This window comes from Ranitomeya variabilis, chromosome 6 (assembly GCF_051348905.1).
Source record: "Ranitomeya variabilis isolate aRanVar5 chromosome 6, aRanVar5.hap1, whole genome shotgun sequence".
NCBI classification, from domain to species: domain Eukaryota; kingdom Metazoa; phylum Chordata; class Amphibia; order Anura; family Dendrobatidae; genus Ranitomeya; species Ranitomeya variabilis.
Window position 1 is genome coordinate 36746119 of NC_135237.1, and position 17006 is coordinate 36763124.

The 17006-nt window shown below is 42.5% G+C and overlaps 1 protein-coding gene across 2 annotated transcripts in view; it reads left to right on the forward strand.

Annotated features, from left to right (window-relative positions):
* ZNF804B (zinc finger protein 804B) overlaps window positions 1-6118 on the forward strand; it is a 408310-nt gene extending 402192 nt beyond the window's left edge. For both annotated transcript variants that reach the window (XM_077268234.1, XM_077268235.1), the window contains exon 4: window positions 2350-6118. In XM_077268234.1, the coding sequence (XP_077124349.1) occupies window positions 2350-5740 (3391 nt within the window). In that variant the 3' untranslated portion in view covers window positions 5741-6118. The remainder of the gene's footprint in view (window positions 1-2349) is intronic.
* The last annotated feature ends 10888 nt before the right edge of the window (window positions 6119-17006 follow it).

Below are 17006 nucleotides of genomic sequence, written 5' to 3' on the forward strand. Positions count from 1 at the left end.
CCCTCAGAACAAAGCGATGCAAAAATAACTATTTTTTCTATAAAATAGTTTTTATTGTATAAAAGCGCCAAAACATAAAAAAAGATATAAGTGAAGTCACATGACTCTGTGGAACACAATATGAAAAAATTATAGCTCTCAAAATGTGGTAACGCAAAAAAATGTTTTTTGCAATAAAAAGCGTCTTTTAGTGTGACAGCTGCCAATCATAAAAATCCATATAAATAGTAAATCAAACCCCCCTTTATCACCGCCTTAGTTAGGGAAAAATAATACAATAAAAAAATGTATTTTGTTTCTATTTTCCCATGATGGTTAGGGCTAAAGTTAGGGTTAGGGCTACAGTCAGGGTTAGTGCTAAAGTTAGGGTTAGGGTTGGGGCTAAAGTTAGGGTTAAAGTTGGGGCTAAAGTTAGGGTTAGGGTTGGGACTAAATTTAGAGTTAGGGTTGGGGCTAAAGTTAGGGTTAGGATTTGGATTACATTTACGGCTGGGATTAGGGTTAGGAGTGTGTCAGGGTTAGGGGTGTGGTTAGGGTTATGATTGGGATTAGGAGTGTGTTGGAGTTCGAGGTGTGGTTAGGGTTGGGATTAGGGTTAGAGGTGTGTTGGCATTAGGGGTGTGTTGGGGTTAGGGGTGTGGTTAGGGTTGGGATTAGGGTTAGGGGTGTGTTTTGGTTAGGGATAGAGTTAGAATTGGGGGTATTTCACTGTTTAGGCACATCAGGGACTCTCCAAATGCAACATGGTGTCCTATCTCAATTCCAGCCAATTCTGAGTTGAAAAAGTAAAACAGTGCTCCTTCCCTTCCGAGCTCTCCCGTACGCCCAAACAGGGGTTTACCCCAACATATGGTGTATTAGCGTACTCAGGACCAATTGGACAACAAATTTTGGGGTCCAATTTCTCTTGTTACCCTTGGGAAAATAAAAATTTGGGGGCTAAAAAATCATTTTTGTGGGAAAAAAAGATTTTTTATTTTCACGGCTCTGCGTTATAAACTGTAGTGAAACACTTGGGGGTTCAAAGTTCTCACAACACATCTAGAGAAGTTTCTTAGGGGGTCTACTTTCCAAAATGGTGTCAATTGTGGGGAGTTTCCACTGTTTGGGCTCATCAGGGGCTCTCCAAACGCGACATGGCGTCCTATCTCAATTCCAGTCAATTTTGCATTGAAAAGTCAAATGGCGCTCCTTCCCTTCCGAGCTCTGCCATGAGCCCAAACAGTGGTTTACTGCCACATATGAGGTATCAGCGTACTCAGGACAAATTGCACAACAACTTTTTGGGTCCAATTTAATGTGTTACCCTTGGTAAAATAAAAAATTGGGGCAAAAATATTATTTTTGTGAAAAAATATGATTTTTTATTTTTACGGCTATACATTATAAACTTCTGTGAAGCACTTGGTGGGTACAAGTACTCACCACACATCTAGATAAGTTCCTTAGGGGGTCTAGTTTCCAAAATGGTGTTACTTGTGGGGGGTTTCCACTGTTTAGGCACATCAGGGGCTCTTCAAACGCGACATGGCGTCCCATCTCAATTCCAGCCAATTTTGCATTTGAAAGTCAAACGGTGCTCCTTCCCTTCTGAGCTCTGCCATGTGCCCAAACAGTGGTTCTTGAATGTGATTTTGAGCACCTTGAGGGGTGCAGTTTTTAGAATGGTGTCACACTTGGGTATTTTCTGTCATATAGACCCCTCAAAGTGACTTCAAATGTGATGAGGTTCCTAAAAAAAAATGGTGTTGTAAAAATGAGAAATTACTGGTCAAATTTAACCCTTATAACTCCCTAACAAAAAAAAATGTTGGTTCCAAAATTGTGCTGATTTAAAGTAGACATGTGGGAAGTGTTACTTATTAAGTATTTTGTGTGATTTAAGGACATGAAAATTCAAAGTTGGAAAATTGTGAAATTTTCCAAATTTTAGCCAAATTTTAATTTTTTCACAAATAAACGCAAGTAATGTCAAGTAAATTTTACCACTATCATGAAGTACAATATGTCACGAGAAAACAGTGTCAGAATCACCGGGATCTATGCAAGCGTTCCAGAGTTATAACCTAATAAAGGGACAGTGGTCAGAATTGTAAAAAATGATCCAGTCATTAACATGCAAACCACCCTTGGGGGTTATGGAGTTAAAGTCCACAAACTTATATTATCATATATACACAGGTCTGGGCCATATGTGGTGTGAAGTAAGCCAAAGATATTGTTTGAAAATCTAAAAAAATAGAACTAATGCCTTTCAACACAACACTTACTATACTTTGTACTTACAGTGTATACTTTGATATTTTGTTTGATGCCCTTTCATTAATTTTTTTTTTTTTTGCTTTTCAGTATTGCCGATGAGGTTCCTTTATTTAAAGCGCCCAGATTAAAAGGACCCCAGGAAGATTTCATTACTGAAAAGGATGAGAAAATTGCAAATCTGAGATGTGCCGTCATGTGCAGCTCAGAAACCGTCACCAGCAGTAGCGGCAGTACTGAAGAGAAGAAACCAGACATTATATTTGACGGAGAGGTGCTGAAAGATAGCAGCTGCTGCTTTGTTGAAAAGCAGAACCAGGTACAGGTTCCTCTCTCGAACAGCAGCAGCGTCAACAATAGAGCTGGCGTCTCGTTCTGCTTCTCTAAGAAGGCATTACTAAAGCTGGATTCTTCAGCATCGGTTTTCAATGAGAGTCTGGATGAGGTAAATGAATACAACCAACTTCTTCACCATAAAGCAAAGCAAATGTCTGTAAGCTTTCGACACTATGCACACCCAAATGAAAGCGCAGCGGAAACCAATGCGTCGTCTCAACCAGATGAAACAGCCTTGTCCCTGCCAGACAACATGCCTGCGAATGCAGAGACATTTAAGGATGACAGAAGCAGTCAGGAAAGCTCAAAGGAACAAAACGAAATTGCCCAATCAAACGTAACAGAGAATATGCATTCTCCAGACACTTGTTGTACAGATCAACAGAGTCAAAAAGAAATAAATGTTCCTTCGGAGACCGAGCCAACTTCTGAGACTTCTAAAGAATCCCATTGCCAAATGCAGATCGGCGTTGAAGAGACTTGTTCCAGTTATCACACTGTTGCAGATGCAATATTAATTGAGCATTTTTCCAATTTACTTTCACAAAAACAAGCCGAGGATGAGCCTAGCTGCAAGTCAAAAGAAGGAAATTGCGAGACAACTAATGATCCTCATGAAGACCCACGTGAATTCCCAGCCCCAGGGCACTCATTAGGTGAATCTGTAAATACCAATACTCAAACTAATGCACTATCTTTTCTTAGTGTTTTGAGCAAAGATGGCAATACCATTCTCCAGTGGCCAACAGAACTCCTCTTGTTTACAAAAACTCAGCCTTCGATATCCTACGCCTGCAACCCATTATATTTTGATTTTAAAGGCTCTCCTAAAAATAAGATGAGAAAGCCAAATGATAGAGAAACTGTTAGATGCAAAGATATGGATCGACATAGTCAAAGTTACGCAAACAAGACCTCAGGTTTTAATGTAGAGAAAGTGGTGGAAAGTAGCCTGGATAGTCCACCTTCAGAGCCGAAGAGAGGTGTGTTCCTACAAGACTTAATAGAAAAAGACATGGAAAGCTCTGATAAATATCAAACAATAATGGGATTCACACATAAAGCTAAGAATATTAATTCTTATGAAAATGAACCTCAACTTTCCAGCTATTTTACTCATTCACGGAAAAATGCTATTAGGGAAAGTTGTCATTCTAGAAAACGCAAAAGATCTTCCCGTGGTCAAACAGATCTCTGCATGGTTAAGGAAAATGGATGCTGTAAGGAAAAAAGGAACAGAAAAAAATATCTGCACCATGATGGCCTTCGGAAGAACAAACTGTATGACTCTAAAACATCTACAGAGAGTCATCAAGAAGATATTGGTGGTTGGAAAGATTCTGATAGTGATACAAATTCCGATATATCGCATAAAACATCCTCCTCACAGTTGTCCTATTCTAGTTCTTCCTTGAGCAGTAATTCATCATGCAGATATAAGGAACATCTCAGCTGCACATTAAGTCAAGAGATATCCTCGAATGGAGACAATTGGAGACGAGCACAGCACAAAAATGATATGTCTTCTGAAAGGAACAACATTGATGTGGATAAAAAGTTGATTTGCAAATGCAAACGCCATAAGCACAACACATTCAGTGAGATATCAAGGAACGACAATGTAGAGCACTTCCTATGCCCCAAACATGCGAGGAACAAACAAAATGACTTGGAAACAGACAATGTAGGAGAAAAGTTTCATTTCATACAAGAGGATAATATAAAAACTGTGGAATCAAGAGTTTATGACTTTTGTACTTCCCCCGAAGAAATTATTGACCTCCCAAATCCCCCTAGAAGTCCAATTAATTCAGAAGGTTCTGACACTAGTGCCACAAAAGACTTTCTTCAGTGTCATCTCCAAGATGTGACACCTCTTTTGGTAAACTGTCAAAACAGTACTTCCAAAAATATAGTAGAACTTGAAAAAGACAATAGCCAAGAATTATTGGTTTTGGGTTCGCATTTAGAGGGAAAATTGGGGTCAACACAAACAGTTGGAGAGAAGAACAGGACAGTGGAATATGTTGACTTTAGTGAACCCTCTCAATGCTCTTCTTCTGTAAAGTGTAACTATTTAGGTTATGGAATGGTAGATGTGAAAGTGCATGATGAAGCAAAATCCAGTAGCAACAATTTAGATTTTTGTAGTAAGAACCACTTGAAAGGAAATGTTTGCAGTGGTCTGCCTGATGGGTCAGAAGGCTGTGAAGTCACAGAGATGACCAATTGTGATTCCAATATTTTGGATAATGTTATTCAAATAAACACAGAAAATAGAACTGAAGTTGAAGGACAATTAATTTGTGAAGAACAACCAATTATGCAAAGCCCTGACCCAGTTCACCTTAACGTCTCTTGTCCTTTGCCCTCTCTCAGACATCCTAGTGAAATCAATTCACCAGAGACCAAAGAAGAATCATTGAGATTGGGGCGTCACGATGTAAATACAAAACTGAGTCTTATGGATGGAAATCTAAAATGTTTTTATGACTGTACTATGCAGGATTTTAGGAAAATGGACAATAGGCTGCATCATAAATCATCTGGTCCTCCTTTAGCACAACAGCCCGTAACATTTTCACCAGATGAAGTCGATAAGTATAAAATATTGCAAATGCAGGCACAACAGCATATGCAGAAACAGCTGTTGACGAAGCATTTTAAAGCTTTGCCAACAAATGGCTCTGCTGTCTTCTCAACTGCACAAACCATTCAGCCTGTGTCCATCCAACATCATCCCTCCATCGCCACTATCCACCATGCACTGATGCAGCGATATGCCGTCACGGCTTCCATGCACCCCCATGTCAATCATTTTCCATTGCCTCATCTCAATCATTTCGCCCAATCTCAATTTTCTCCTATTTCACTTTCTTCATCATTAACACCGACCCTTTTTCCAACCCCGCCGCCAATTATTGGGCATGCACTGGGGCACCCATTACACTTAGTTTCCGCAGCAGCCATTCACCCACCACACTTGACCATTCAGGCCATACCTCATGCAACCCTCATACCTACCCTCTTTACTCCACACCCCAGCACAGGTATGCCCCCCACACTGCAATTACACCCATTAATTCATCCATTATTCCAAGGGCAGGAATTTCACCACCATTCTGGATCCGGTCACCATCATTAATATTTGCTAGGATGAAATGTACTGACATACTAGAGGACCTGAAGTTTAGATTCTGTTATTTTTTTTTTGTTTTTTATTATTATTATTTTTCTCTCTTCTATTTTTTGATAAACTTTAGTTGATTTCATGGAAGATTAGTTTCCTGAGTTTAAGAACCTATGTTTATTGTAAACCTCGATTGTTTATTTGATACAGTATGGTACATGATGTGAATTTATTATGCCGAAAATGCAATTATTTTTAATAAAATAAAAAAAATAACCTATTTACAGACTTGGAAAAATATTTCTCTTCTCTATTATTTTACTCTAATATTACTATCCGCTCAGATAGGATCACCAATATATTATGCTACTATACAGCTCTGGAAAAATTTAAGGAGACCACCACATCAAAACCTTGTCTTGGGCAGCCCAATCTCCAAACCTCTGGAATGTAATCAAGATAATGATGGATAGTCACAAGCCATCAAACAAAGAAGAACTGCTTACATTTTTGCGCCAGGTGCAGTGTGAAAGACTGGTGGAAAGCATGCCAAGATGCATGAAAGCTGTGATTAAAAATCATGGTTATTCCACAAAATATTGATTTCTGAACTCTTCCTGAGATAAAACATTAGTATTGTTTCTAAATGATTATGAACTTGTTTTCCTTGCATTATTTGAGGTCTGAAATCACTGTTTTTTTCTTTTAATTTTGGCCATTTTTCTTTGTCAGAAATAAAATACAAAATGTATTGCTTGGAAATTAGGAGACGTCAGAAGTTTATAGAATAAAATAACAATTTAAATATTACTAAAAATATATACTTATAAAGGAAAAAAAAAATTTCAGTGGTCTCTTAATTTTTGCCAGAGCTGTATATTTAAAATAATTAGCATTTTCAATGTTATACAGTGTAGCAGAGACAAACAGACTGCAGCGTCATACCCCTCCTCCCTCTCCTCTGTAGTTCCAGATACTGGAGCTAGCTCTGCTGCTCTTGAACCAATTAGATGCCGCAGTTAGTCACGGACAGAGGCAGTTAAATTGACTGGTTGCTGGTGCTTTTGTTCCCCTTTTTCCACTGAAAGCCACTTGTTTCCATATTGAAGTGCCACAGGAGGTATAATTTTCACTATTTAATACAACCCTATGGTTATTCAGTAAATCGAACAAGTCATCAAGTTATCTCGTGAGCAAGTGCCCTAATGTAACTAAGAAAAAACGTTAAAAGTAAAAAAAAGTTTTCAAAAATGATAAATGTTTGAATTTCCTCCTTTTCTCAGTTGGAAAATAAAAAAAGAAAATTTTAAAAAAATCATATTTGGTATTGCCATATCCATAAAAATCTAAATATTATAATTAATTAACCCATATGGAAAATGCCATAAGGAAAAAAAAATTGTTCATAGCACTTCACTAGAAAAATAAAATAAAAAAACCCCATCAACTCTCTTTTGAATCCTTAACTTCATCTCACCACACACAAAAAAAGCCCTCACGGGGGGCGTGGCCTGGAGCTTGAGAGGAACAGACGTGTGTGGCAAGAGCTCCCTAGTATTTTGTACCTAGGGACCCCAAAATCGTGTTCCAGCCCCTGGAAATTCCACCACGGAGAGCCCAAGGTGTCTGTGAAGAGACGCCACCTGAACCCAGCGCTGAGAGAAGCTCAGCACCTCACAGAGAAGGCGCAAGCAGGAACACGCGGTGCCGCAGTCAGACGGCACCATCATTGTTTCCCTCTGCCGCCCCTTCAGTGAAGGAGCTCCATCAACAGAAGAGCACCACACCGCAGAGCCCCGGAAGCGAACACAAAGTCGTGAGGAGGGGAGGGGGATCGCGGCACCTAACGGCAGGTCCGGTGAGTCGGGAATCATTAGCGGCGCAGGGGGAGACCGCCCGTCCTCCAGCAGCCAGCATTACACAGAGGCTGCAGCAGTCCGGTCCACTCACCCAGGGGAGGACTACCTCACCGCCCGTCCCTATCGTCCCCCCACCCTCACCTCCTCCATCCCAGCCCTGTCAGACGTGGGTGAGGAGAGGAAGCCTGCGGGGAATCAGAGCGGCAGAGGTACTGGCCCCTCCCCCGTCTCTAGGACTGTATTCTGGCGCTAATCGCCGCCATTACAAGCAGGAGCGCCCCCTCCCCCTCCTCCATAACACCCCGCAAAAGTAAAGAATCTCCCTGCCTGCACTGTGGCCTGACACAGCAGAGCGGTCGAGCATAGAAGACCCAGAGAGAACGATCGCTGCCGCAGACATTCCCCCTCCCTCCTCCTACACAGCATACCGACGAGAGGGAGAGAAAAAAAAAAAAAAAAGTCTCCCTGACCGCTCTGTGACCTGATACGGCTGAGCGGCTACTCACAGGGGACATTAACAGAGGAAGGTGAAGTTCCCTGAGAGCCCATAGACTGCACCTAGCGCCACCTCAGTGCTGCAGACCAGATCAGAGGAGCCGGAGATAGGAGGTCCCGGATCCAGCACACCGGAGCCCCTGCACTCTGTATATCATATCCCTGATTTTGGGGGCTTGGCTCACTTCTCAGCAGGGGTGTGCAATTTTGGGAGGTATAAGTCCCTGTGGGCTCTGATGATACAGCTATAGGAAGAGGTGACACGATCCTCCCCCCTGAAATTACTGTTGCTTAGTCACAAACACAAACTAATTAGTATGAGACCCCCGGAATCCTACTGCTGCTCTGAGAACGAGGCTTTTCAATTCTGCAGAAAGCAGTGGGCGCTATAGCCGGGACTGACCGCACTGAGAGCTGTAACAGTAGCTTCCAATCCACGCGGCCATCCCCTACATGAGGCTCATCTTGCAAATAAGTGAAATCAGCAAATAGATAAAACTTTATTGACGGGGCGCATGTGCAGAGTACGGCAATGACAGACATGTTGTGCTGAGCTCCGCTACCCGACGGACCCCATTCAACCCTTTCCAACGACCGAAGCATTCTAAAAACTCCCCTCTCGGGGGCGGTCTGTCTTTAAGAGCAGGGCAATCCGTAATGCCGAGAAAAGGGGGCGCAGCACAGCCGACGGGCCGCACCATCCCAGACCTCTTTACGAACGGCACCCCCTCCAAAATGGCTGCAGCAACTAATCCTCCGTCTGCCTCTGCAACTCAGAGTAACGGGGGCACAGAGCGGGACGATACTTCCTCACACTCTGAAGCAATGATTTCAACGGCCGCCCTCACGAGGTCCTTACAAGAAACCTTTAGAGAGGAGCTTACCACCGCCATGCAGGGTATCTCATCCCAGCTGCAAGACCTGGCACAACGCACAAACAATTTGGAGGAAAAAATGGACGTTGTCTCTGACGCACTGGAGGAGGACCAGGAGACCCTCAAACGACATACTGACCGTATTACTGAGTTGGAATTGAGATGTGAAGATTATGAGAATAGGTCCAGAAGAAGCAACATTCGAATTAGAGGGCTTCCTGAACATGTGGTTGCCCTTAAAGATACAGCAGCAGCCCTTTTTACAGCCCTCCTGCCTGACCTAGACCCGGCCCTTCTCCATATTACAAGAATACACAGGGCACTGGGTAAACCAAGATCTACTGTTATGCCCAGAGATGTAATACTAAAGATGCACTATGAGGAGACCCGTGATCAGATCTTGCTAGCGGCTAGAAACCAACCTACCTTACCTGGCCTACCAGACTCAGTGCACATTTATGCAGACATTGCGCCCTCTACATTGGCCAGAAGAAGGGCCCTCAGGCCAATTACTACCTCCCTACAAGAGGCTCAGATTAAATACAAGTGGGGTTTTCCATTCGCTCTTATCTTCACTTTCAAGTCTCAGCTCTATACATGCCGGTCACTAGAGGAAGGAACCCAGGCCTTGATCAAGGCTAATATTCCACTATCTTCAGAGACTCCCTCGCTTCCGCAAAGAAAACCCAGGCCAACAAGGGAATGGACAGCCCATCCCAGAACAAGAAGTCAAGACACTCAGATTACCTGATCTGCATAACTCAAGATTTGATATCCCCAAAATCATTCATGTTTTTCTAGGTAATGTTTATGGGGCCTGTTGTTGAACTTGCCCTGCTCTGGATTTAGACTAATCACCTAGCAGTTAATGTTCGGTCTACCTACAGTTGTATTACCTACTAATGCATTATTCAGTTCCCTTTTCCCTACCCCTCCTTCTTTTGTAATTCCCCCTCCCTCCCCATCCTTCCCCCCATCCCCCTTCCCTCCCCTCCCTCTCTTCCCCCCCCCCCTTTTTTTTTTTTTTTTCCACTCCCTTCCCCTCCCCCCCTCTTATCCCCTTTCCCTCTCACCCTCTTATCCCCCCTCCCCCCTCTTATCCTCTTCCCCCCCTCCTCTCTCCCCTCTTCTTATCCTCTTCCCCCCCTCCCTCCCTCTTCTCCCCTTTTTTTTTTTTTTTTTTCTTTTTTTTTCTCTCCCCTCTCCCATCCCTTTTCCCTTCCCCTTCTCTCCCCCTCCATCCCCTTATTATACAGTCAACCTTATATGATTCAAGGGTTGGGGTTCTAAGGGTTGTATCATGCTGCCCAACCCTGGTGATTTTTGGCGTCCCTTTTAATATGGGACCCCAGATCGCCATATTTTGTGGGCTCAATGCCCTTTGGAAAACTTATGTTATGTTTTGTGTCGACGTCCTCCCCCTGTTTGTCTCTTTCCCTTTGTTTCTACTTAGAGATTTTGACTGTGATGGTGGATTCGTAGGCCGAGGTCGGGTGGGGGATGATGGCTTGCCTTCTTTTAGCAATGCTCACTTAACCAAACATGTGTAGGGTGCTCTCCCATAATGTCAGGGGCTTCAACTCACCTGTAAAACGCAAAAAAGCCTTTCTAGATTATCAGAAGCACAATCCGGATGTAATATGCATTCAGGAAACCCATTTTTCCAATTCATCCCAACCCAAATTCCTGGACACACACTATTCAAAATTTTTCCTTTCAACTTGGGACCGTAAAACTAGGGGTGTGGCTATTTTAATCAAAAACAGCCTTCCATTCCAACCCACCAACACGTATTCCGACCCTGAGGGCAGATTCATTATCTTGATGGGAACCCTGCAAGGTCTAAATATATGCATTGTTAATAGTTACCTGCCAACGGCCACTCAGACTCGGGTCATGCGTTTAATCTTATCAAAGTTAGCCTCACTCTCATATCATCACCTTATCTGGTGTGGCGACTTTAATCTCACTCTCAGCCCGTCGCTCGACAGCAGTTCTCTGAATCGAGTAGACATATCAAAAATAGACAGGAAAAAGATCCTACAAATGCTGAAAGTGAATTGTCTGGCCGATATCTGGCGAGAACAAAATGGCCCTCAGAGGGGGTATACATACTTTTCACCTGCACAAAAATCCTATTCCAGGATTGACCTACATCTCGCATCCTCCAGAACACTCCCTTCGGTTTTATTCTCCCGACATATAGTATCGTCTTGGTCAGACCACGATGCTGTCCTGTCTGCATTTAACTTTGCCATTACCTCTTCTAGACTCTTCAGGTGGAGACTGAATGAATCCCTACTAGTAGACCCGTCGGTTTTGTCTTCCATAAAGGATGAGCTGAATCTATATTTCCAAACCAACAATACTGCAGAGGTGTCCCCGGGAAATGTGTGGATGGCACACAAAAAATTTATAACAGGGACCCTAATTAAAATTGCTTCTAGCAAAAAAAAGCAAAGGTCCGAGCTACAATCACAATTAGAAAATAAACTCTCAAAATTAGAACAGGCAAACCAAAACCTCCCCTCACTTTATCTAATTAAGAAAATTCGTGAAACTAAATTACAACTCAATACCATTCTAACCAATAGATCAGAAAGAGCCCTGGCTTGGACTAAATCTACTTTTCACAAACATGCAAACAAACCAAGCAGCATGTTGGCCCGTAAACTTAAGAGTAGAGAGCTCCTGAATAATATCCCCCACATTAAAGATTCTTCAGGCCGTATCACAGCCCACCCTGATGCAATATATAAAACGTTCCACCAATTTTATCAAAATCTTTACTCCCTCCCACGGCCTCCTTCTCCAACTCGCATCCAGAATTTCCTCAAAGACCTGACGTTACCTAAAGTCCCAAATTCTGATATAGCACATCTTCAAGCTCCAATCGACTCTGAAGAAATAAAAACAACGATCAAAAATTTAAAAAAAAATAAGGCTCCAGGGCCTGACGGGCTCACAGCGCAGTACTACAAAAAATTGGACAGCATACTTATACCTCATATACAAAACTTCTGTAACGCTTTATTAAACGGAGCCCAAATGCCATCTGAATTTTACGTTGCCCACGTCACTGTAATTCCAAAACCGAAGAAAGATCACCTTTACCCCAAAAACTACAGGCCTATCTCGCTACTAAACATAGACTTAAAAATTTTTACATCTATAATCACAGCCAGAATAAATAAAATACTGCCTACCCTAATTCATCGGGATCAAGTGGGGTTCATTCCCAGAAGACAGGGTCCAGACAATATTAGGAGGAACCTTAATTTAATACATTTAGCTAATCACTCCAAACAGCCCCTACTCTTGTTAGCACTCGATATAGAGAAAGCCTTTGATTCGGTGTCGTGGTCGTACTTGTTCGAAGTACTTGCGAAATTTGGCTTTCCAAGCGGTTTCACTTCCTGCCTTAAACTTCTATACGACCGCCCCACGGCTTACCTAAAGTTACCCTCAAATCAGCCTACCCCTATTAACATCCAACGTGGCACCAGGCAAGGATGCCCGCTTTCCCCAGCTTTATTCGCCCTAGCCATGGAGCCATTAGCGGAAGCCATCAGAACTAACCCTAACATTAATGGACCTACAATTAAAGGTGACCACTACAAGGCTAGCCTCTTTGCAGATGATCTGCTTTTATCCTTAGTTAATCCCATAATTACACTCCCAAATCTTTTTGTCGCCCTCCATGAATTTGAACTGGTCTCAGGCCTCAAGATTAATGTAGATAAATCTGAAGCCCTGTTTATTAACACTCCCAGGGACACACAAAACAACATAACAGCGCAATTCAAATTTACCAGAAATGAGCAATACTTAACCTATCTCGGCATTAATCTAACTTCCCATAGGTCGACTTTATTTAAATGGAACTATGCTCCCTTAATTTCTAACCTCAAATCGGACCTTGCCAGATGGTCATCCATGCCCTTATCCTGGTTGGGTAGACTCCATGCCATCAAGATGGTTTCCTTACCACGTTTTCTGTATGTTTTTCGATCCTTGCCCATTCCTCTCCCCGCCAAAACGTTGCTTGATATCCACAACACGATTTCTAAATTCATTTGGCAGGGGAAGAGGCCTAGAATAAGGCTTAAGACTATGTTTATCAACAGGAGACGGGGGGGTCTGTCCCTACCCAACTTCACCTTATATTATAGAGCGGCCCAACTAGCCCAGCTAATAGGTGCTAATGCAGACAAACACAGCACACCCAGATGGGTGAATCTCGAATCACACCTCCTTTCCCCATTTACCCTTCCGGGCCTCATGTGGACGCTGCAGAGACTCCCGAAAGGGATTCATAAGTCAGCCCCTTTTACAGCACACTCCCTGATGCTGTGGAGGAAGGAGAGATTTAAACATTCCCTGCAGTCCAGGTCCTCCTTAATGACGCATATTTTTCACAATCCGGCTTTCTCCCCAGGGTTGGATCCTCGCCCTTTCAATTGGTGGACATCTAGAGGTTTAATTACCCTCAAACAGCTTACCTCTCCATTTAACACTCTACTCACTAAGCAAGAGTTCATCCAAAAATACTCTCCACCAAGCTCTGAAATATTACGTATCATCCAAATTTTTCATTTTGCTGAACAGATTCTGGGACATGGTACCACACACTGCCCATCAGGTTATGAACAAATATGCTTAAGTGACCCACTGGGCGGGGGAGCTATCTCTTTAATTTATTCGAACCTAAATGCAATACCAGAAGATGTAAAACTGAAATATATGGTACAGTGGGAAAATGACTTCAATAAGATATTGTCCCCATCAGATTGGCAAAAATGTTGTTGCTCCCTCACTAAGGGCAGTCTCCAGACTTCTATAGTTGAGACGTCTATCAAACTTCTACATAGAACATATCTGGTCCCGAGCAAGCTTCATGCTATCTTTTCAAACATATCGGATCGGTGTTTTAGAGGATGTGGCGCTCTGGGAGACCTGAGGCATACGTGGTGGGATTGCCCGGTTGTGTCCGCCTTTTGGTCAAAAATCAAATCTATTGTAGAAGAGCTGTATGGTGGAGCGATCCAGTTAGAAATAACAGTGTTCCTACTGGGGGCTAGATATCCGGGCTTCTCCAACAAGCTTCATAATTTAGTTAATCAACTATTTCTTGCTGCTAAGCTGCACATTGCAGCGAAATGGAAAACAGCTACCCTATCTCTCTCCCCAGTAATTGACAAGATGAACACTATCATGCTATGTGAACGAATACAAGCTACAAGAGAGGACTCCTGGGAGACATATTATAAAATGTGGAGACCATGGATTGAAAGGAATCCTAACAGTAATCTTGATCAAATTTTAGCATTATCCCTATGAGGCTAATCTAATATCCGATGGTTTCTATTAGACTTGCTCCTTATACCTGACCATTGATTGTTTGATTGGTACCGCTATGATGCAGTTATGGATCTCTTATTTCCCCCCTTTCCTTCTTGTTTTTTCCATTTACCTGTCTTTGTCTATGTGTTTATTTGTATTGTTTAAATACCATTAAAGTTATTCTGGAATTTGATAATATTTAAGTATATTCCCCTGCGCGGGATTTTGTTGTAAAGCTTTCTGGATTTATCTTGAAAATAAAATAAAAACTTGTTGAAACTAAAAAAAGCCCTCACAGAGGTTCATTGATTGAAAAAAAAAGTTACGCATCTCAGAATATATCGTAAAAAAAAAAAAAAAATTTAATAAAAAAATTCAGAATTTTCTTTTTAGCCACTAAAATACAAAGAAAAAGCTATACAAATTTGTCATAGCTGTATTTGCACTCAGTTGGGAATCACGCAGCTCGGTCCTTTTTGCCACACAGTAAATGCCAAAAAAAACAATAACCAAATGTATTTTTTTCACCATTTTTCCAAACTTGGACTTTTTTTTTCACATTTTGCGGTACATTATAAAAATGGTAAAATAAAAAGTTATGACTCTTGGAGGAAGGTAAGGAAAAAGCAAAAAGACCAATAATGAAAATCTGGTGCAAATGCTGGACATGTTCACATAGCCTAAGGCTACGTTCACATTTGCGTTGTGCGCCGCAGCATCGGCGCCGCAGCGCACAACGCAAACAAAAACGCGGCAAAACGCACGCTAAAACGCTGCGTTTTGCGCCGCATGCGTCCTTTTTGGCCGAAAGTTGGACGCAAAAAAAATGCAACTTGAAGCGTTTCTTGCGTCCAACGCTTGCGGCCATGCGGCGCAAAACGCAGCACAACTCATGTCCATGCGCCCCCATGTTAAATATAGGGGCGCATGACGCATGCGGCGACGCTGCGGCGCCCGACGCTGCGGCGCTGACCGCAAATGTGAACGTAGCCTTAGTGATTTTCTAATCTTAGACAAGCTTTGGGTTATCCAGAAGACTTGGGATTGAGGTGAGGGCTCCACCATTCCTGCTCAACTATTTCCATAGACTTTAATAGAGGTCGCCACCATTCCATTCACATTAAGTGCGCAGTCAAATGCAGTGTAACACGGATGACGATCACATCGCAGTGCATGGACTGATCGTTGGCTGCCCTGACCTGACCGTGACAACTGCTTAGAAATACATGAAGCTGTCATGCTTGGGCAGGATAACCGTCGGCCAGTCCGAGCATTGCGACGTGATCGTTGCCCGTGCTATACGGCCGTCTGACTCCGCCCTTAGTCTCCCACATTTATGGAATACTCGGGAAATAATATAAATGTCTAAGATGCTAAAATCCCTTATGACTGAGAAAAGTATATACACATGCTCCAGATTACAGTCAAGCAGCTAGGGTAATGGATGAGTGCACATTTTCTCTGTGAATCAGCAACTTTCAATTGTTTGGTGGTTTTCCCTGAGTTTGCTTTTTCACCTTCTTGACTGTGAACTTCGGATTGCTGAGTCTGGTGATGTATTCGCATTGTATTTGTGTTAATGATCATCCACATGGAAACAATAAGGCCGTAGATTTTTTCCTCATGTGAAAATCACTGTAAATAAGGGTGAGACTTTTTATGATCTGGGAGATAACCAGCAAGCAGAAACATTTTCTTTTCTGTAAAATTTCACTGGTATATTTCATAAATTGTTATTTATATATTTATTTATTTTTACTTTTACCTCCATAACCACAAGTGCCTTTACACTTTGTTATCGCTACTACTAAAAACATCTTTTTGAATTGTGATAAGAATTTATAAAAAAAAAAATTCTTACGGCATTGTGCGCATGATGCGATTTTGATGCATTTTCGCGGCTTTTTTACGCGCGTAAATGCTCCAAAAATGCAGTGGAATACTAAAGCAAGGTAATGCAATGACAATCCTGACGTGTTGTGCACGTGATCAGAAAATTTCCATCCGTATTTGCAGCGTTTTATTTTCTGCAGCATGTCAATTCTTTTTGCGTGTTTGCTGCAGATTTGTTGCCAAAAATGCTGCGACTTGTCAAAGGAAAATAATGTCAGAAGAAGGAAGAGTGTGTGGGCGGAGAATATGTGTGTGTCTCTGTGTATGGGCGAAAAATATGTGTGTGTCTCTGTTTGTGGGCATAGAATATGTGCGTGTGTCTCTGTGTGTGGGTGGAGGATATGTGTGTGTGTCTTAGTGTGTGGGTGGAGGATATGTGTGTGTCTCTGTGTGTGGGTGGAGGATATGTGTGTCTGTGTGTGGGTGGAGAATATGTGCGTGTGTCTCAGTGTGTGGGTGGAGGATATGTGTGTGTGTCTCAGTGTGTGGGTGGAGGATATGTATGTATGTGGACCGAGAATATGTGCGTGTGTCTCAGTGTGTGGGTGGAGGATATGGCTGTCAGTTTGTGGGTGGAGAATATGTGTGTGTGTCTCGAGGATATGTGCGTGTGTCTCAGTGTGTGGGTGGAGGATATATGTGTGTGTCTCTGTGTATGGGCGGAAAATATGTGTGTGTCTCTGTGTGTGGGTGGAGAATATGTGTGTCTGTCTGTGTGTGGGCCAAGAATATGTGCTTATGTCTCTGTGTGAGTGGAGAATATGTGCGTGTGTCTCTGTGTGTTGGTGGAGGATATGTGTGTGTGTCTCTGTGTGT